This window comes from Chrysochloris asiatica, unplaced genomic scaffold (genome assembly GCF_000296735.1).
Source record: "Chrysochloris asiatica unplaced genomic scaffold, ChrAsi1.0 scaffold00039, whole genome shotgun sequence".
NCBI lineage: Eukaryota > Metazoa > Chordata > Mammalia > Afrosoricida > Chrysochloridae > Chrysochloris > Chrysochloris asiatica.
Window position 1 is genome coordinate 14,881,851 of NW_006408557.1, and position 22,833 is coordinate 14,904,683.

The 22,833-nt window shown below is 39.5% G+C and overlaps 1 protein-coding gene across 3 annotated transcripts in view; it reads right to left on the bottom strand.

The window, feature by feature from the left end:
* NAPB (N-ethylmaleimide-sensitive factor attachment protein, beta) overlaps positions 1 to 22,833 on the bottom strand; it is a 67,014-nt gene that overhangs the window by 18,538 nt on the left and 25,643 nt on the right. The window contains exons 2-7 of one of the 3 annotated variants that reach the window (XM_006860660.1): positions 21,309 to 21,388; positions 18,872 to 18,988; positions 16,407 to 16,453; positions 16,184 to 16,261; positions 3,888 to 3,943; positions 3,428 to 3,512 (exon numbers count right to left, since the gene is read on the bottom strand). In XM_006860660.1, the coding sequence (XP_006860722.1) occupies positions 3,428 to 3,512; positions 3,888 to 3,943; positions 16,184 to 16,261; positions 16,407 to 16,453; positions 18,872 to 18,988; positions 21,309 to 21,388 (463 nt within the window). Of the gene's footprint in view, positions 1 to 3,427; positions 3,513 to 3,887; positions 3,944 to 16,183; positions 16,262 to 16,406; positions 16,454 to 18,871; positions 19,004 to 21,308; positions 21,389 to 22,833 lie in introns of all 3 variants that reach the window. The other 2 variants (XM_006860659.1, XM_006860661.1) reach the window with 2 other exon arrangements.

Genomic DNA, 22,833 nt, shown 5'->3' on the forward strand with positions numbered 1-22,833 from the left:
GGATTCAGTGCCAGAAGGTGAGTCCTTAGTTTGGAAGACACTTAAAATTGTACTGGGGAAGAGCTGCTCCTTCAAATTACAGCTGACTGTGATGTCATGGATGGAGTAAACATTTCAGAAGCTTCAAAAGCTAATGGTGTAGAACTCAAAATGAGGAGAAACAACTGTAAACATCCATTAATAATCAGAACATGGAATGGAAATTTTGCTACAGATAATTTAAAAATGACTGCAACAGTACATTGACAGGAAATTGCCAGAGTTTGAAGTAAAATTCAGAAGAGGACATGTAACTAGAGCTATCATTGCTAATGTCTGATGGATCTTGGCTGACAGCAGAGAATACCAGAAAGATATTTACATCTGCTTTTGACTGTGTGGATCATGACAAGCTATGAATAACATTTCAAAGAATGGGTATTCTAGAACACTTGATTGTACTCATGAGGAACCTGTACACAGACCAAGAGACAGTAGATCAAACAAAACAAGAGGATACTGAATGGTTTAAAATCAGGAAAGGTATGCATCATGGTTGTATTCTTTTATCATACTTAGTCAGTCTGAATGCTGAGCAAATAATCCAAGAAGCTGGATTACATGAATAAGAATATGGCAACAGGATTGGAGGAAGACTCATTAAAACAATCTGCAATATGCAGACGATACAACCTTGCTTGCTGGAAGCTAAGAGGACTTAAAATACTTAACGTTGAAGATCAAAGACCACAGTCTACAATATGGACTGCACCCAAAGAAAAGAAAACAAAAAACCTCACAACTGGACCAATAAATAACATCAGGATAAATGGAGAAAATATTGAAGTTCTCAAAGACTTCATTTTGCTTGGATCCATTATCAACATTCATTGAACATTCAAGAAATCAAACGATGTATTGCATTAGGCAAATCTGCTGCACACAGCTGCTTTAAAGTGTTAAAGAACAAAGGTACCAATATGAGGGCTAAGGGGCACCTGATCCAAACCACAGAATTTTCAGTGACCTCACATACATGTGATAAGGAAGCAGTATATAGAATATATAAAGAATTCTTTAAAAACAACAATAAAGGGACTAATGACTCAATTTAAAAACTGGGAGTGGGGGAAAAGATGGCAGACTAGGCAGAAAGGCTGTGTGGGCTCTCTACAATAGATACAGAAAACCAGACAAGACAGATACAAAGGACATTCCTGGAACCCTGTACTCCAGAGGAACTGATAGAAAAGTGGATTGTGTGCTTACTCGTAGACAGAGTTAAATAGACATAGCAAGAGACAAGGTGACAGATGAGCATCGCAGTCATCAGAATGTGCAGCAGCCATCTTGGCAATTCATGAATGGCTTTAGAAATAAGAAAGCACATCTGTTTTGCAGAAACCTACGTGAGGCTTGCAGAGACAAAAGTATATTTTATTTTTTTCCTGACCAGTGTACAACCTCAAAGAAACTCCCTTTCCAGGTGGTCAAAAACACTTAGCGGTTGTAAGCCCCAGGGAGGAACATAATAAGCGCACTAGGGCAAGCTCTGTTCCAAATCTGCAAAGTCGACCCTGGCCAGCCTGAACTGTTATCCCTAAGGAGAGGGGGCTGAACGGACACATGTGGTAGAGAGGGGGGAAAAAAAAAAAAGCAAGGAAGGAAGTGTGTGGACCCTCCGGACACAGCACGATCAATTTGAACTTTCCCAGGCAGCTCTGAGGACTTCTGGTGTGGCCGTATAGGATCAGCAGTGGATAGCAAACCCCAAGGTCAGCAGTTTCAAATCCACCAGCTGCTCCTTGGAAACCCTATGTCACTATGAATCGGTTCCAACTCAACGGCACTTAACAACAACAGGCGACTGATAAAAGGCAAGAGGCCAGTAAGTGGGGGAGTACACAATTACTCCTAATTATTGCCTAATTGTTTTTATTTTCTTCTTTTCCCAGTTTTATTATGTTTATATTGGGGTTGTTTTTTTTTAAGTTTTTTCTGATGTTTGTTTGTTTGTCCTCCTTCTCTCTTCTGGGAGTATTTCCTCTTCTTACATCATAAAACATTATGACAGCAACTGTGGTCATACAGCCAGACTACAGTCTTATCCTCTACAACCCCACCAATTGGGCAAGAGTCAGTACCAGTTGCTATATACCAGAGCAGCGTCGACAACCAACATCTGCTAAAACCACTCTGAATTGAAGAGAGAAGCTCATCTCCTGATCACACCCACAGGAGGCAATTGGCGAGTGCCTAAAAATACACCAACATACATTCATCAACTTAATATAAATATAACACCACCACAATGCCTAAAAAGCAGCTGGATATTTCTGTTCAATTAAAAAAACTGGGCAAATAATTTGAACAGAATATTTTTCCAAGGAATCTATTTAAAAAACTAATAAGCAGAAAAGAAGATGCTCAACTTCATTAGTCATTAGGAAAATGCAGAAGCAAATCTCAATGATACTAGTTCACACCCGTAGGATGGCACTAAAAAAAAAAAAAAAGCAACTGTTGGTAAGGAACTTCATACAGTGCTGGTAGGAATATAAAATGGTACAGCTGCTTTGGAAAACATTTGTCAATTCTTCAAAAAGTTACACACAGACTTACCATGTGACTGGCAATTCCACTCCTAGGTATATAACTAAGGGAATCAAAAACACACCTAACATATGCTCATAGAGGCATTACTCATAATAGACAAAAAGTAGAAACACAACCCAAATGTCCATTAGTTGAATAATGGATGAAGCAAAATGTAACATACCATTCAGCCATTAAAAAGAAGCACTGTGACACATTCTACAATACGTATGAAATATGAACCATGAGAACATTTTGCTAAATGAAATAGTCTAGTAACAAAAGATCAGATTCCATTTATATAAAAGGTCCAGAATAAGCAAAGCTATACGCTGTGGGATAATGTGTCAGACTGAAAAGTTATGTGAACATCTAGGTTGGTGGTTCAAACTCACCAGCTGCTACTTGGGAACCCAATATAGGGAGGGTCGCTATGGGTCAGAATCGACTCTATGGCACTTAACAACAATAACAACACACAGACAGAAAATAGATTAGTAGTTGTCTGGGGTTAAGAGGAAGAATGGAGACTGACAGCGTACTGCTATGAAATTTCTTTATGGAGTGATGAAAATATCTGGAACAGAGATAATGCTTACACAATTAGGTGAATATACTAAAACAAAAAAAAAAAAACAAAAAACTGATCAGTACTCTTTAAAAGGGTATGACATGTAAACTACGTCTCAACAAAAAGGAAAAATAAATCTAATTTAAAAAATTACTCAGGGTGTCTGCCCGTGTCTACTGGGGTAGGTGCCCAATTTTGCAAAATCAAATAAAGAAAACCTCACTCTCGCTAAAAAAACAACAACAACAAAAATTACTCCAGTGAAAACAGCAGTATGCTTACCTGCTCATAGATCTCAATGGCTTTCTGATACTGCTCAAGCTGGGCAGCATATGCTGCTACCTTCAGCAGACACTTGTTAGCAGAACTGAAATCAAGAACCAGAGGCAGAATAAATAATAATACAGTGGAAAAATAAAAGACATGAATAAGAGCCCAAGAGCTCTTCATTTGGTACAAATAATACATATATTACATATGTTGTTGTTAAGTGCCGTGGAGTCGGTTCTGACTCATAGCGACCCTGCACAGGGTTTCCGAGGCTGTAAATCTTTACGGGAGCAGAAAGCCTCATCTTTCTCCCACGGAGCAGTTGGTAGTTTCAAACGGCTGACCTCGCGGTTCACAGCCCGATTCATAACCACTACACTAACAGAGCTCCTTATTATAGAGCATAATAAAGACTTGTCTTTTGTCATACATAATATGATCCAGTTAATTACAATAGGGAAAAAATACTTGCCTGTTGGATTCTTCACCTTTGTAATAATCAGCAGATTGTTCATAATGGGCAATAGCCTGAAAATACACAATTGCATTTGAAAACTACATATTACATAGCTATTTTCATATACATAACCTATTCCAATGGCAACATTTTTACAACTTGAATTACTTCATTTAGAGAATGCAAGAAAGCACACAGTTTAAGAAGCCTTCTACCAAAATTGTGTCCCACAGAAACAGGCTGGTAGCTAGGAGTAGATGCCCAGCGACACTGTATTTCCCAAGCTCCACTATAGTTAGTAATAGTCATGTGACTAGTTCTTACCAATAAAATGCAAATAGACCTGCTATGGGCCACTTCTAGGCTTGGTCCAGATATCTGCTTGGTATTCTTTCTCCAGGTCTTTTCCCATTCCTAAGCTAGAATTCTAATGACCAGTTTCTAGACTGAAACTAGAAGCAACAAGCTGAAGATGGCAGAACTTTTGTCAGGCTTGTTTCCTGAACCACTAAAAAGAACAAAATGTATGAGGGGGGCTTCAAAATGTTTGTGGAAATGGAATGAAAAGATGATAGACTGCTCCATGAACTTTCTGAAGCCTCCTCATATCCCACCTTAAAGTCCCCACTACTGGCAAACAGTTAATGTTGTGGTTAAGTGCTCTGGAGCTGGTTACGACTCAAAGTGACATTTGTATAGGATTTCTGAGGTGGTATATCTTTACGAATTGGGCTGCGAACCGCAAGGTCAGCAGTTCAAAACTACCAGCTGCTCCGCGGGAGAAAGATGAGGCTTTCTGCTCCCGCAAAGACAGCCTCGGAAACCCTGTATAGGGTCACTATGGGTCAGAACCGACTCGATGGCACTTAACAACAACATATCTTTGTAGGAGCAGAAAGTAGTTCAAATCTATAAGTTGCTCCACCATAGATAGAGGCTTTCTGCTACCATGAAGCTTTACAGCCTCAGAAACCCTACACAGGGTCACTATGAGTCGGAACCTACTTGATGGCAGACCACCACCACATCAACATATACTGCCCTCGTTGATATTACTAATAAATGTCATCTACAGTAAGGGCTGCCGCCTTCAACCTGAATTAACTGTCAAGCAAGTAAAAAGAACAAAGGTAGTAAGCTGTAAACTAGAAGCTCTTGTTATGCTGGGACAGAAGACTTAGTGAAATCAAGCATGTGACAATTTATAAAACAAAACATGTAACTACCTGAACCAGAAACTCATGAAAGTGAATTAGTCAGTTGCAGGCAATTGTGAAAGGGAACAGTCAACGTCCAGAGATAAGGGCCTTATAGAATTAGAAAAGCCAGTAGCTTCTAAAGCCCAAATGGCAAGAAACAAATATGAACAACATTTTAAATCAAGGATCAGCAAAGTTTTTCTGTAACAGGTCATATAATAAATATTTTAGGCTTCACTACTTAGCCTCAACTACTTAGACCTTTGATTGTAGCATAAAGCAGCCACAGATAACACATAAATGAATGAAAGTGGCTGTGTTTCAATAAAGCTTTATTCATGCACAATGAAATTTCAATTTCCTATTTTTACATGTCAAGATGTACTATACTTTTGACTAAAAACTAAAAATAATTTTAGCTTGCAGAGGTACAGAAATAGCCTTAAATAAAAAGTCAAAAAGCACAACAATAGCAACAAAAATATCCAGTGTCATCAAGTTTCAGATTCATGTTTCCCATTTAGACCCCAAACAGGGAGCTAACACATTGTGAAAAACAGATTATAGGTGCTGTCTTCCCACCAAGACCAGAATTTCAATGGTTTCAAGGCTACTACCAGTTAGTTAAGAGACAGGAGTGGGAAAAGGAATAATATTTTTAAAGCTACAGAATATTTAAAAATTATTTTAGTGGTTGTTATTGTCTCATGGAGCTGAATAGAAAAACCGATTTGATCCATGAAGTCCTCCAGGCTGACCCTGGAGGTAAAGCCAATGACTACAGATGGTAAAGACAATGACTACCAGACAAGTCACCTCTATAGGTTGAAGGCGGCAAAGTCAACATTATCCTTATCACTGGACTGACTGCAAGGCACTCTGAAATGGCCACTTTGGTAGACAGTTTTATGACATAAATTCTATTGTGTTTCAATGTTTGGGGCCTATTTGCTTCAGCCTACTTTAACTAACTGACTCCATAAACAAATATATTTTCTTAGCATTATTTATAATTGGGGAAAACTTAAAATACTTATATGCTACCATTAAGAATAATGGAAATTAAAAAATATTGATATGGAAAGTTATTCATGAAAAAAATTTAAAAGCATAGCTATAAAAGGGAGTCTTTTTGCAAAGACACAGACATACAGAAAAGTTTAGAAGAAAACACCTTTAAAACACTTCTCAAAGCTGTCCTATTATATGTGCTTGCTGTTGTTGCTATGTGCCATTATGTGTTTTTATGTGCCGCAGCCAGATCCGTAACCACTACGCTACCAGAGCTCCCTATATGTATTTATGGGATGCTTTTATGAACGTGCATATTTTCCTAAGAAAATGTAAGCTCTATAAGGAGCTCTGGGAGCGTAGTGGTTACAAATTGGGCTGTGAACCTCAAGGTCAGCAGTTCGAAACTACCAGCTGTTCCATGGGAGAAAGATGAGGCTTTCTGCTCCCATAACCTCGGAAACCCTGTACAGGGTCACTATGAGTCAGAACCGACTCCATGGCGCTTAGCAACGACAATAACACGAGGGCACGTTTTGAGTCTGTTTTGCTCACAGTCATGTCTCTGAATCTAGTATAACCAATTGCCACTGAGTTCATTACAATTCATAGTAATGCATGTGTTTCAGAGTAGAACTGTGTTCCACAGTGTATTCAATGGCTGCTTTTCAAACAGATTGCCACACTTTTCTTCTGAGGTGCTGCTTGGTGGACTCAAACTGCCAATCTTTCAGTGAGTAGCCAAACACTTTAACCAGAACCTAGCACAGTTCTTATAATATAGCAGGTGCTCACTAAATAGATGTTAAATGAATGCAAACCGACTTCACATGAAGGTCTTCTAGTAAACTACCAATATATAGATTAATTTAGAAAGCCCAGGGAAAAAAGTTTTTAACTGAGTTTATGATTAATAAAAAACCCTTCTCAGAACAATCCTTACTTAAAAAATGTTTCATTATCCTTTTCCATCTTAACAGAGTAAGGAATAACAAATTTCATAATATCTTTCTTAACGAGTATCAGGTTAGGAAATAACTTCTCAGGGCAGAGTGTATCTAGTTCGTATTATACTTCATATAGCACCAGAATTCATGAGTAGAACTAGGTTAAAAAATGAAATTGCCGTTGAGAATTTCATTTGGCTTAACCTAAAACTCAAGTGTGGCGCTGTTGGTTAATGTGCCAGACTACAAAGCCATTTGAACTGAAAGGTTGGTAGTTCAAGCTCACCAGCTGCTCCTTGGAAACCCTAGGGTCACTATGGGTCAGAACCAACTCAACGGCACTTAACAACAACAGCAATACTCAAGGATCCCTGGTGGCACATTGGTTACGTGCTCAGCCTCAAAGAGAAAGGTTGGTGGTTGGAACCCAGACAGTCTGCATTTATAAAGATTGTTGTTGTTAAATGCCATCAAGTTGGTTCTGACCCATAGCGACCAGGTATAAGGTTTCTGAGGCGTGGCGAGTGAGCTTGAACCGCCGTCTTTGCAGTTCAAATGGCTTTGCAGTCTGGCACATTAAGTCACAGCGCCACACCAGGATTACAGCCTCAGAAATCCAATGGGACAGTTCTACTCGATCCTATAGGGTCTCTAGTAATCAGAATAGACTTGAGGGCAATGGATTTAGAACCTAATATTTATTAAATAATGGTACTAGTGCACCCAAGGTTTATAACTGCAAGCAGACTGCCACATCTTTCTCCCACTGAGCATCTAATGAGTTCAAAATGTCAACTTTTCAGTAAGCAAATGCTTAACCACTGTGCCACCAGTTGTTTAAAATGATAATTAAATCAAGGATTAAATGTCATGGTTTTTCCAGATTTTTGACAGAGACTAGAATGGAAAGAAAAGTATCTAGGCTGGTTTAACAGAAAAGTTCAGAGAAAAGAAGCTGACCATCAGTTACCCTTGGATGTTCATACTTAGTTTAGGGTTTTAACATGTAATAAAGTTTACCAGACACAAGCAGACTAGAAATCAGTCTACTCGATCTTACCATTTCTAGTACTAATATATCAGCATACTGATAATAGCAGTATATACAGTATGTTGTTGTTGTTAAGTGCCGTTGAGTCGGTTCCGACCCATAGCGACCCTGAACAGGGTTTCCGAGGCTGTAAATCTTTACAGGAGCAGAAAGCCTTATCTTTCTCCCGTGGAGCAGCTGGTAGTTTCGAACTGCTGACCTTGCGGTTCGCAGCCCGATTCGTAACCACTACGCTACCAGAGCTTCCTTATATACAGTATACTTTTACTTCAATAAAGTAAATTATGCTTTTACTTAAAGTGACGAAGACATTACCATATTACTTGGAAAACAATGCTAGAGAATACATGGAATATTAAAAACAGATGTAAGCACCTAATACTGCATTCAAGGTCAGTACCTTAGAGCAAATGCAGTTTTCAGGGCTCAAGCTTAAAAGCCTATTTTGTAAGTGAAACAGTTTTACAATGGAATCAATGCTTTTAGATTAAATATCCCTGGTGTTGTTAAGTGCTGTGGAATCAGTTCTGACTCGTAACAACCTTGTATAGGGTTCCTGAGGAGCAGCTGGTGGATTTGAACTGCTGACCTTGTGGTTCACACTGACATTGCAATCAAGTACTTATCCTATAGCACCACATCAGGACTCCTAAATACTCCTCAACCGAACCTAAGGGAGCCCTGCTGAATAGTGGGTTGTGTGTTGGACTGGTTAACTGCAAGGTCAGCAGTTTTGAATGTACCAGTCATTTCAAAGGAGAAAGATTAGGCTTTCTGCTTTGGTAAAGATTTACAGCCTTAGAAACCCCAAACAGAGTCACTATGAGACCTGAGTCTATAACTCAGCAGCAGCAGCAGCAGCAGCAGCAGACTGAACCTAACTTGAACCTACCACATACAACCATCCTATTTTGTAATACACAATATTAAATCATGTTCATTAGTTGACTCAAATTAGAAATGAGTCATAGTTTTTCTGGACCATTTAAAAGACCATTTAAATAAAATGCATTTTTAAATTTAGTTTAGTGGTTTATTTCATGAAGCAAATGAAGTAATTGCTGATTACAGGAAATTTCACATTTCATTGTCCTCTACCCAAAATCTGAGAATGAATCAGAAAACAGGCACTGGATACTATTATAAGAGAAGAAATGTATTTGTAACAAACTGGATATAAGATATTTTGATTACATTTACACTTCACATACAACTGACCATAAACCAGCTAGTCCAACCAGGGAAGAGAAAACAATGTTTGTACGCAACACAGGAGCCAAAACATCAAGCTGATAACCTGTAAGTGTACGTGTTCAGTAATATTCTTCTCAAAAATGCTTTAAAAGGAGCAATTCACATTGATGAAAAAAGATGCCACCTACTGGCCAATTCACAGAATAGTAGGGACACTGTAAGGTAAAGGGTGCCTCAGAAACTTCCATGTCATGTAAACAAGCCATTTCATAAAAAGGAAATACAGCATGCCATAGGTAATTTTATTCATCGTCCAATTTTACAGAGGGCTAGGTGGTGGTGTGGCATGCCGAGGGCATCCCTGGTTGCAGAGGTGCATAGCATACCAGGCCCCTGACTCCTAGGGATTCTTTGCTGACAACAGTAGATAAGGAAGCTGACTCAAAGAGCACCAGCTGGCAAAGATGGTCTGGTCACAAGTTCTTGCCACATCCCAAGACTCACTCAATTTAAATAAAGATATTAAGTCCATCCCAAACACTCTTGACAAAATAAATACCTCAGTCATGCCACACTCTCTCCCTTCCTATTAGAGCATCAATTCTACACAAAAGAAAGGTTCAGAATCTGGACTCTTATCAACTTTCATCAGGATCTACAGCGATCACTTCTCCAAAGAGGAAGTGTACATGCATGCTGGCAATACATTGTTGTTGTTGTTGTTGCTGTTAAGTGCCATCAAGTCAGTTCGGACTCAGAGTTGCCATTAATGAAATCAAGAAGGCTAGAGAGTATCTTCAGAAAAGCAGGACAATTATGAAAAAACAATTAATTCTATGCAACAAGTCTGTTGTGGATTGATTTGTAGCTCCCAACATATGTCAGCTTAGTTAGACCTAGATTCTCAGTGGATTGGTAGTTATGTAATGATGTAACGTGGCAGTTATATGATGATTCCAAGAGGATTAAGGATGGAATGAAATTTACGTAAATCCCATCACAGTCCTGATCTGATGTAAGGAGCGTTTCCCTGGGGTGTGACGTGCAACACCTTTTATTTACAGGAGGAGAAAGGAGTGAGCAGAGATCAGAGGGACCTACTGCCACCAAGGAAGAAGAGCTGGGAGTGAAATGTGTTCCTTTAGAGATGGGAATGCTATACTGTGAAGCTCCTAGATCCAAGAAAAGATTGGTGGGGATCTGTGAGGAATGCTGGGCCTACAGATGCTGAAAGGAGACAAGGACTTTTATCCAGAGCCAGCGCTCTCAGTTCAGACTTCTAGCCTCCTAAATGTGATATTGCTGTTATAGCAACACTGTTGTGAAGTAGACAACTAAAACACAAGTCAGAGTGACTTTTGAGCTATGTTGCTAAAATGTAGTGGTCAGCGTAAGTCAGAAAGGCAAACGTCAACATGTTCAGGTTTACTACTAAGGGGTACTTCCCTGACCCAAGACCAAAAGGCTTCATCTGCTCTGGGGGTACACTGCTATGGAAGAGATGTAGGCACCATTTGTTTACTCAACAAATACCTATTAGTAGCCCAACACTCCAGAGTTCTGAGTTCTTGGAATTCATCAGTAAGTCAGAAAGTTGCATGTTGCCATGGGCACCCATTCTAGTGGGGGAGGGGAAACAATTATAAGGACGATGAGCAAGCACATCACAGAGCATGACGTAAGGGGATATGTGCTCTGAGAAAAAGAAAGCTCAAGAAGATGCAGGGGAGTTTCTGGGTATTCCTGAGGGGTGGAGTTAGTTTTAACTAGGTAATTATGGTTGCGTTGTTGTTAAGTGCCATGTGTCAGTTCAAATTCATAGCAACCCAGTATAGGGTTTCTAAGGAGAGGTTGTTGGGCTTAAACTGCCAACCATGTGGTTAGTAGTCCAGTGCTTATCCTGTAGCACCACACCAGGACTTCGTGATGGTAGACCTCATAATAAAGGAGAAGGATACAGAAAAGTTAGTCATGTAGACTTGAAGAATATGGAAGTTAGCCACGGGTACATCTGTGGAAGAGCCCTGCAAGCAGATGGAAAAGCTGGTGCCAAGGTCCTGAGCAGGAGGTCATAAGCAGCAAAGAGACCGGGGTGGCAGGTTATGAAGCTCTAGTAGAGGAGAGGTCTGAGGTGGTGGTGGTAAAGCCAGTGGGGCCTTAACAAGGCCATCTGCAAAGATCTGGCTGTTTCTTTTAATGAAGTGGAGAGACAATGCAAAGTTGTAAGCAGTGGAGAATGGAATGAGATTAACTGATTACAAGGACCACTTTACTTGCTCTGTTGCATCTGTGTGAAGCTGGTGGAAGGGAAGAGCAGAAACAGTGATACCAATTAGAGGCTACTCCAGTGATAAAGCACAAGCTGGAGGGACAGTGAAGTAGTTAAGATGCAGCTGAGATTTGTAGATGTGCTGAGTTTTAGATGACTGTTGAATATATGTGGGGAGGTTGGGTTATTGGGAATGCTAACTGCACCTCCGCCCTACAAGAGGGCTCTTGCCCTCAACGGATGAAGAACAATCAAGAGAGGCAGAGTTTCCATGTGAGCAAAGGTTTATTAGGGGAAACAGGCTTACAAGTGGAGATGATGTTGTTGTCAGGTGCCATCGAATCAGTTCTGACTCATAGTGACCCTATGCACAATAAAACGAAACACTGCTTGGTCCTCGGTCAAACTCACAATCGTTTCTAAGTTTGAGCCCACTGATGCTGCTACTGTGCCAATCCATCACGCTGGGAGTCTTCCTCTTTATCTCTGACCCTCCACTTCGCCAAACATACTATGAGAGACGAAATCTGGCCATCCTGGCTTCCAGGGAGCACTCTGACTGTACTTCTTCAACACACATGGTTTTCTAATTTCATGTCTTTGCACATTTCATTATAATATCTGACTTTTGTCTTCTCGAGCTGATATTTTCTGTTCAGCTCTTGTATCTCCTCACATCTTCCATTTGGTTTAGCACCTCTATGCTGGAGAGCAAGTTTCAGAGTCTCTTCTAACATCCATTTTGGTTGTTTCCGTCTCTCTTGTCTTCTTAATGACCTTTTGCTTTCCTCCTGTATCATGTTCTTGATGTTATCCCACAACTTTTCTGATCTTCAGTCTTTAGCATCTAATGCATCAAATCTGTTCTTGAGACGATCTCTAAATTCAGGTGGGATATATTCAAGGTCATATTTTGGCTCTCATGGACTTGTTTCCATTTTCTTCAACTTCAGCCTGAATTTGTATTGGAGTAATTGATGGTCTGTTCCACAATCTGCCCCCGACCTCGTTTTCACTGATGATACGGAGCTTTTCCACCATCTCTTTCCACAGATATAGTCCATTTGATTTCTGTGTATTCCATCTGGTGAGGTTCAAGTGTATAACTGCCTTTTATGTTGTTTAAAAAAGGTATTTGCAATGAAGAAGTTATTGGTCTTGCAAAATTCTGTCATGTGATCTCCAGCATCGTTTCTATCTGCAAGGCCATTATTTTCCAACCACTAATTCCTTCCTCTTTGTTTCCAATCACCAGTAAATATAATACATCTTGATTGCATGTTTGATCAATTTCAAACTGAAGAAGTTGTTAGAATTCTTCAATTTCATCATCATTGGCTTTTGTGGTTGGTGCATAAATTTGAATAATATTAGTATTAACTAGTCTTCCTTGTAGACATACAGATGGGAAGGGCTTAATGCAGTACTAAACTCCATCTCCCCAAATAAAGGCTTTGCTGGAGTTTAAAAATGTTTGGGATGGGGAAAAGGCATCATGTTTATTTATAGTAATGAGCAGGGATCTGGGGGAAGCGCCCATTTAGGAGGGGCCATGCTAACGGGGTGCATGCACAACATTTCTTCAAGATGGATTCCACCACAAAGGTCTCGCTGGTTGGGGCAGACAAAGCTTATTCTGAGATATGTCCTCTGCCCCCAAGAAAGGTCATTCTTCAAGGTGGGTAAAATCAGTTAGCCTGTAAAACATTTCACAAGGAAATAAAATACAGAAATCTTATGGCTGGTCTGCAATGGAAAATAGACTGTAAAACGGGAAGGTTTAGCATTAATGTTTTCACCTTCCAAGAGCCCCCTTAGGCCCATGTCTCAGGGAGTCCTGAAGAAGTGAAGTAGCAGATATTGGGCCACATGAGGATCTCACTTGGCTCATGGGCTTTTCTAGGGGCTAAAGAACTCTGGTAGCGTAGTGGTTATGAATCGGGCTGCGAACCTCAAGGTCAGCAGTTTGAAACTACCAGCTGTTCTGTGGGAGAAAGATGAGGCTTTCTGCTCCTGTAAAGATTTACAACCTTGGAAACCCTGTACAGAGTCACTATGAGTCAGAACTGACTCCATGGCACATAACAACAACATGGGGCTACAGCGTGGCACTGTGGGATAAGGTACTGGACCATAAGGTTGGTTTGAACTGCAAGGTTGGCAGTTCAAACTCATCAACTGCTCCTAGGAATTGACTCAACGGCACTTAACAACACGGGGCTACAGTTCTTAGACATCATCCACCTGAGAATCCACTCAATTAACATTTACTGAGTGTCTTCTATGTAGGTCCCAAGCACTGGAGATGCAACAGAGAACAAAAGAAGCCCTCTGTCCTTGAGTGAAATGCTCTGCTTTTCTAGTAACTCTTTCCAAGACGCTCCCTGCCTTACTTGTAGCAGGTAGACCGAGAAATCGGGAGCCTGGAGAGAGGTTTGGGCCACAGCTAGATTTGCAAGCAATTATAAAATCTGTTTTATTTAAAGCTAGATTTGCAAGCAACTGGCAAATCTATTTTATTTAAAGCTGTGATGCTGCATGAGTCTAGAGAGGGTAGCAGGGGAGTAAGTGCTAAATGAGTGATGAGGACTAAAGACCTATAACTTGGGGCACCCCATGCTAGAGGAAGAGGAGAAGAGGAAACAAATCAGGGAGAGTGGTCACTGAGGCAGCAGGAAAACCAGGTGGTTACAGGATCCTAAAAGCCACAATATTAAAGCAAAACAAAGAGGAGAAAGATTTGAGCAACTGTCTGATTTAATCCATTCAGATAGGATGGAATCTAATCTCTAGTGTGCATGGTTAGCATTCATTGTTCAGATAATAATCACTCATGATCTTCCACGTATCATCTTTTTCTGATTCACACCTGTCATCCATTTTATTCAGGAGGATAGTTTTATAAACCATTTATCTCAAATCTGAGTTGAAAAACTCTGGGGTCTAATGAATGTATTTTTCGCTCACTGAGGTACATTCCATTCTCAGCTGTTGACACTTTATCTAAGATAATATCACATAGGAGACTGATCAACCATTAGGGTCAACTTTAGAGAGACCCGATATGAGCTAAAATTCATGGAATGCCACTAAATCCAAAGTCTAGAAAACAATAGGTGCTCAGTAAACATAACTTCCTTCTTCTCTTTCCTGTCATTATAAACCACAGCTCAGAAAACCACACCCAGGTGAAATGACACATAGCTGGCCAAGTTGCCATTTATCTACCTTCTTTCCCATAGTCAGAGCCTTATCTGAAAGGCACAAAAATGTCAGCAGTACTTTATTTAAAATGCACAAAAATGTAGGGCCGGAGTGGTTGCAGACCTTTCTGCTGGCAACTGAATGCTTAACCACTGCGCCACTGAGTGCCTTACATAACAGGAAGTGGGCAGGATTCATCTTGTCCTTCTGGGTATTTCCTGAGGAAAACTGAGAACACAGGAACTGAGGGGACTGACTCTCCAGTAAGACTGACTATGGGAAAGCAGCAGTTCTGATGAGAGACAGTGTAGTCAGGTATCAGCGAGCAGGGCTCAAGGAGAGAAAGGATCCTTCAGTGGCTCCAAGAGCACAGACTTCTGAAATTGGCTTTTGAGATTTCCTCTGGTGTGGCACTGTGGGATACAGCACTGGACAGTAAGATCAGTTTGAACCATAAGGTTGGCAGTTCAAACTCACCATCTGCTCCTTGGAAACCCTGTGCAAGGTCGCTGGGATTTGGAACCAACTTGCACTTAATAGCAACAACAACACCTTGAAATGACCTATGATCAGAAGCTTCCAGTCTTAAGTACCTTTTGTCAACTGCATGTCAGTGTCAGCTTTGTAGTAATACCTCAGGGGAAAAGGGAGTACAAGATTATGTTAGGAAGAGCAGTTTTAAAATAGAAAAAGCATCCAGAATAGGCAACCCATGGAGACAGAAAGTAGATTAGTGGTCTCTTGTTGTTGTTGTTGTTAAGTGCCATCGAGTCGGGTCCGACCCATAGCGACCCTGTACAGGGTTTCCGAGGGTGTAAATCTTTACGGGAGTAGAAAGCCTCATCTTTCTCCCGCGGAGCGGCTGGTAGTTTCGAACCGCTGACCTTAAGGTTCGCAGCCCGATTCGTAACCACTACGCTACCAGAGCTCCTTAGGGCCGTGGGATTGGGGAGAAATGAGGAGTGGTTGTTAATGGGTATAGGGCTCCTTTTTTAGGTTGATGAAAATGTTCTAAATTAGGTGGTGATGATGATTGCACAACTCTTAATTACACTGAAAACTATTGAATTGTACACTTAAAAAGGGTAAATTTTATTGTGTGTAAATTATATTTCCATAAGACTGGAGGGTGGTGGTAGTGGGGGAGGCCTGTAATACTTTCTTTCACAGGACAGCAGAGTCCTAAGTGACAGAGTTGAAGTTCTTTTGACAATATCAACATAATGACACGAATCAGACAGATGTAGAAACAACTGATGGGGTTTGGCAAATTTTAACCAATTTTCATGTCTTAGACACTTACTCTAGGACAACAGCTGATTTATGTATCAGTACTGAGAGCCCGCCACCCCTTCCTGCCCACTCAACTCTACTTGAAGTGGAGAGCGTTCTTAAGCTTTGCATCCAGTTTATGAGGAATTCTGTTGATTGCTTACCTTCTCAATGTCTACAAGTTCTGTCTCATAAATCTCGGCAATAGTAATATGGTGCTTGGCTGCAATTGTAAACCTTCCCTGGGGAGAAATAAAAAAAATATATATTTTTTTAAACGTATTTTACATTTATCTTTTACATTTGGGAATGAATAATAAAAGAACACAACTCTACGCCATCTTAAGGACTACACCCCGTAGCAGTTCTAGCAATGCAATGTCTTACCATGTCTGTGTATATGTCGATGGCTGCATTTAAGCAGTTGATAGCCTCTGAAGCGTAGGCATTTAGAAAAAAAAACAATGAAAAATTCATTCAGTCAAAGAGAGTTCAGGTGAAACTGACGTCCTGGTTTTTAAAGCTTTAATGATGTATAATTTGGGGGTCCAGGGAAGTAGTTTAGTTAGTGAAAAGCAAACACAGATCATGCAGAGCCCCAAACTCATCAATATGACTTTGTTCAGGGTAGCAACAGTGTAATTTAGAAAGTTGTAGTTTGAGGCAACATTGGCTCAGTTACTCTTAACCTTAACGTGGAACTCCCATCCAGATGAAAGACAGTATTTATAAAGAAGACAAAACCATGGTGGGTGGTCAACACTGATAAATTATGTCTGCTAAAACTTAAATGTTAAGTATATTCCTCATTAATATCATGCAACTTATTTTTGGAAGGCAGTACAACTTCATAAGAAAGACTCAAATGGATCCTGTTCTTCACGCAGCTAAAATCAAAAGCGCTTTGAAATTCCCATTTAGACAACCTTTAGAAAACGTTTTATACAATGTACAAAGATATTCACTTCTGGTGTAAAAACGTCTGCAAAGCGAGAAAAAAAAACCCCAAATGCTAATTTTGTTCTTGTTAAGTAGAGTTAGTTCCAACTCATATAGTGACCTGCCTGATACAGGGTTTGAGGCTATAAATCTTTGCAGGAGAAAGTCTCAATCTTTCTCCCACAGAGTGACGGATGGACTCAAACAGCTGACTTTGTGGTTCTCAAACCAATGCTTATCCTACAGAGCTACCGTGCTTCCCAATAATGCTAAAGTTGTTGTTGTTAAGTACCATGGAGTTGGTTCTGACTCACAGTGACCCTGCACAGCATGTCTGAGGCTGCAAATGTTTACAGGATCCAAAAGCTTCATCTTTCTCCTACAGAACAGCTGATAGTTTCGAACTGCCAACCTTGAGGTTAGCAGCCCGATTTGTAACCACTATGCTACCAGAGCGCCTTAATAATGCTAATAAACTAAATTAATTTTGTTAATGAATTGAACTGACAAATTTCCCCTGCTATAAAATAAAATGGTTGTGTTTATTACCCTGGCATATGGTTAACAGCTCCAACTTAATAGCTTCTGGTTTAAAAGAGGTACAAAGTGAAAAGACCTGAATAGAGAAAATTAGGTAAATAAGATTAACATTAGAAAGGATTAAAAAAGCATATTTCCCCTAAATTACATAAGTGTGAATTCACTGTTATAATTTTAAATATACAGAAATATATAAAGAGAAAAACAAACTATGACCCCACTCAAATCCACTTTTAGTATTTGATTCATCCTCCTTCCAATGTTTTTTGGATGTGTTTCTTTGTGTGCAAACCTTTTCCTGAAATTGAGGGTGTACATTCCATCTCAAATGGTTCTCTCAACAGTTACCCTGCAAACATTTACTATCCCTTCTTCGAAGGAAGGCAAGGATTCCAATGCCTGCATTGTATTCTACAGTACAGATGCCGCCTTTTATTTTCACCATCCTACTCTTACTGCTTACTTAGGCTCACGCTAGTTTTTCATTTTTGGAACATACTATAATTAATCTTTACAAAAAAGTCCTTGAAAGAACCTATTTTTTTATGATGGACTCATAAAAGTAGGGATTTCTGTGCTTAATAAAATGGACTGCTAAAAACAAACACAAAAGCTATCAGGAAAAAAAAAAAAGCTATCAGTACACACACGTGTGAAACTTTTCTAACTGAAAACAAAATAACACATATTTTACCACTTAACATACTCAATTTATTTCTCTACACAGAGCCCCAGTAGTATGACCTGTGCTGCTAACTGCAAAAACAACAGTTCAAATCTATGGGAGAGAGATGAGGCTTTCTCCTCTGGTAAAGATTTAGAGCCTCAGATATCCTACACATGGTTGCTGTGATGCTTGACGTTACACAACCATCACCACCATCAGAAACTTTGAAAAACACTTAAAAAATAGAAAGATGAATAATCTGAATAAGAGATGTTTATAACATTCTGATATTATAGTCCTTCATTAACTAGATCTTAAAAGTCACTAGATATTTAAGAATAAAGGAACATTAGTGTTCACTACCAAAATAAATCATTTCATAAATTTAAACTGTAATAAGTTTTAGATGAAAGAAAACTAATTTCCAAAATGCAATATAAGTTTAGTGTTGACAATAGTCAGGATAAATTCAACATATTTTTTCCTTATAACTAAGACCCCAAATGATTAAAGAAGAAAAATATACCTAAAATTACCATAATCTCCCTACTAATCCAAAGCACCAAGATTCCTTTATCCCAGAACTCGTTTCTGTAGTGTAGCATACATAAAGGATCTCAGCCTCTACTTTAACATAAACCTGACAATGGAAACAGTGACTGGTATGTCACAGATGTGATGTGTAATATGCACAGAAGTGTCTTACCTTGTGGGTCTGCCTTTTTGTAAGCATTCCCAGCATCCACAAAACTGGTAGCAGAATCGTGTTTACTCTGAAGCTGCATATGGAGCTTGGCTGCTTGACAAAATGCATTTCCAGCAGCTGAAGAAGATGATACTATAATTATACAGAGGAATTAAGTATCATCCCATATAGCCCATGTTAAGTGCTGGATCTATTCCTATAAAAGTTACATCTCACTGAAAAAGTACTAACCCAATTAGATGCAACTGAGCAAATGCATCTTTTTGTTGTTAAGTGCTGTCAAATCAGTTCTGACTCATAGTGACCCTATATAGGGATTCTGAGGAGCGGCTGATGGGTTGGAACTGCCAACCTTGCAGTTAGAAGTCCAGTATTTATCCTGCAGCATCACGCCCAGGACTCCAAGTGCATCCTGTTGCTGTTAAATGCCACCAAGTTGGTACTGAATGACAGCAACCCTGTATAGGCTTTCTGAGGAGCAGGTGATGACCTTGAATTGCTGATCTTGTGGTTCAAATGGGCTTTGCAGTCCAGCACATTAACCCACAGCGCCACACCAGGACTTCAAATGCATCTTAGGCGTATACAGAAATGATCTGATTCAAGTAAAACAGACCTTCCAAGGGTCCCTGAGTAATAAGTCTCCAACTTTTGGCCTGGCCATTCAACATCAGTATGAAAGCCTTGGACTGTTCAGATCAATTTCACATACACATCATAAAAGTAGACTAAAGGCTTCAAGCCACAAATGATTAATGAAGGGGAGAGACAAGAGGTCAAGAATGTTTAGTTGTTCATCTTGCTATTTTAAACTGTCTCACTGGATTTTTAGTTTTCATTGTTAATAGAAAGAAAATACCCAAGTATAATAGAGCTAGTGCTCTACATAACCAGAATGGGAGAGTTGATGAAATTGTAAATGAAAGCTTAGTGGACAAGAACCTGGGGTACTTGTGGTAGCAACTAACTACCAAGTGGCAGTTCAGGGAAAGTACCAGCAGAACAGCATCGTAATGGGATCTGCCTCCTGCCTCCTGTAATAACTTGGACCTCATAAGTCATTAGAATAGGGCCTGGCTTACATTACACAGGTGTTTGTCATTATTACGTTTGCTGCTGTATCCTGAAATTACACCTGTGGTTATATTTAAAAACATAAATACTATTATGCATTTCCTTTACTACCTACATCCTCCCTCTCTCACCAGTCCATTTTTAATAGTTCATCTAAGTTAGCTATCGCAAGGCCAATACAAAAACAGTCCATCATTTCTGTAATACAACATTCAGACTCTTACAGACTACCTGTATTTTTCCTATAAATTTTAAGTGGCTTTAATGTTACACGTTTATCCTTCCACCTTGGATTTTTCGTGTTCATTCTACTGATTGCTTACAAATGCCATTTCAGTCTCTCCAAACTTGAAAGTGTCTTTAAGACAGCATACACTAAACTCTGGAGTCCTGGTGTTGCACTGCAGGATAATCACTGGACTTACCACAAAGCAAGCAGTTTAAACACAATAGCAGCTCCTTGGAAACCCTATGCGGGTTACTCTGAGTTGGAACCAACTCGACAGAACATAGCAACAACATTAAATTCTGGGAAGTTATTTAACTTCTCAGTCTAAATTTCCTCAATTGTAAAATTGGTGTCATACTTATTCAGATGATTTCTCATAAGCTGATTATCAGATGAATTATTTTCCTACAATGTTGTAAGTGCTAGCCCAGGCCCTGGAGATACAGAAGAGTTAAATCACACTAAATTCCAGCCTTCAAAGGTTGACACATTCTCATTTAGAATGCCAGACAACACAAAAGCGCACAAAAAACATTTTACTTATTTTTGCTGGATGATGATATGGTCATTGGAAAAGAAGCATTTCCAGGAAGAAAATGATTACTGTTTTTAAAACAGGATAGTCAGGGATGACCTAAAGGAAGTGACAGAACCAGCCACACTTCTGTTTGAAGAAAGAGGATGCCAGATAGAGGGAACAGAGCATGCAAAGGCTATGTGAGGTGAGAGCAGAAATGAATAGGGGAACAGGAGGGAAATGAGGTCAGAGATGGAAAGGGAATGTGGAGATCAGGTAGGACCCTGAACGTCAGAAGCACTGACACCTGTCTATGAAGCCAACAACACAGTCTTTCTCTTAAGGAGAATGAACAATCATTTTCTCCTTTAAAATGTCTCTAAAGTTATGTGTACGGAGTCCTGGTAGCGTAATGGATTACAAATTGGGCTGCTAACCACAAGATCAGCAGTTCGACTCTACCAGCCACTCCGCAGGAGAAAGATGAGGCTTTTTGCTCCTATAAAGATTTACTGTCCTGGAAACCCTATACAAGATTTCTGCATTGGTACCTACTCCACAACACACAACCAACCGAAGTTATTTATCTGAAAAGTAAACAGAAACTTTATACATACCACTCCAATTTTTAGCCATCTTGAACATATTTGCAGCTCTGGTATACATTTCACAAGCCTCTTCTATTCTTGTGTTTCCCCTGAGAAAGATATTTTAAAAAGATCAAGTTTTGTTATAACTACTGTTCACTTTCCCAATTTTCCTTTCCTGAAATAAACATTTAATGAAAATGTATCATGTGCCAAGAAGCCCTGGTGGCAGCGTGAGAAATATTTCACTGATAACCTCAAGGTTGACAGTTTAACCTTACCAGCCACTCCATGGGAGAAAGATGAGGCTTTCTGTTGCTGTAAAGATTTAAAGCCTTGGAAATCCCATGCTGTCACCAACGACTCTGCCACAGGGCCCTTTGTGGGCTTTATGCTACCTGCTCTGTCACAAGGCCCCTTCCAGGTCTCTCACCACATTTGTGTTATAGCCCTTGGCCCATATTATAGCTCTTTTGGGGAGATTTCTTACATCCTTTCTCATTTTGTCTCTTTTCACCTCTCTTGCCTTTTCTCCTTTATGTTTCTTTCATTCTTCTCTTTCACTATGCCAAACTCTGGTTAATTTCAAGGCCTTGTTCTCCCGCTAGGGCTATAAACGAACCAATCTCCTCTCAGTAGACTATAGTCACTTCTGCATAGTAGGCTTTAGTCACTTCATTTGTCTAAGTACTGACCAATACCGGTGAAGTAAAATGGACCAATCATAGGAAAGGCTATATAGCCCAAGGTCAGACAAAAAATATCAAAATGTCAAAGAAATCCTGTATAGCACTGTTTTGGGAAAAATGAAAATGTTCTAAAATGCATTATGCTAATGGTTGCATAGTTAAATGAATATGCTAAAAATCTCTGAATTATGTACCTTAAATGCATGAATATTATGGCAAGTGAATTATATCTCAATAAAACTGTTACCAAAAAAAAGTAAAAACTATTATGTGACTGTGCAACTCACCAAAAGTGAAGTGTCAGAAAAATAAAAGGCTCTCTCACTCGTACCTTCATGTTACTTTTTTCAATCCATTTCAAACCTACAATTAGGTAAGAGTTTTCCCCAATGGAAAACTTCTAACATGAAAAAGTTTACAATTTCCGTCATAGTTCATTGCTGTTGTTAAGTGCCGTCAAGTAATATTTGCTTCAGTTTTTCTCAGTATTACCAGAAGTCTTGAACTTTTTACATTATAATCATTCTTATTAAAAGTTTTCAAATAAACTAACTAAAATGCATTTTATCCTGTGCTTTTCAAAGACAAATTGAGCTAAACATAATAGAACTTATACATTATGGCAAATTTTATGCCAAGTATTTTCCATGTTATATCATTTTTATTATTGTAACAACCTTGAAAAACCATAGCTCCATTTTAGAGAAAGGAAATCCTTATTTAGAGGTATACAGTTTGTCCAAAGTTATCCAGTCAAGATCAGCTTTTGTTGTTGTTAAGTGCCATCAAGTTGGTTCCGACTCACAGTGATCCTGTATAGGGTTTCCAAGGAGCGGCAGGTGAGTTTGAACCACCAACCTTGCAGT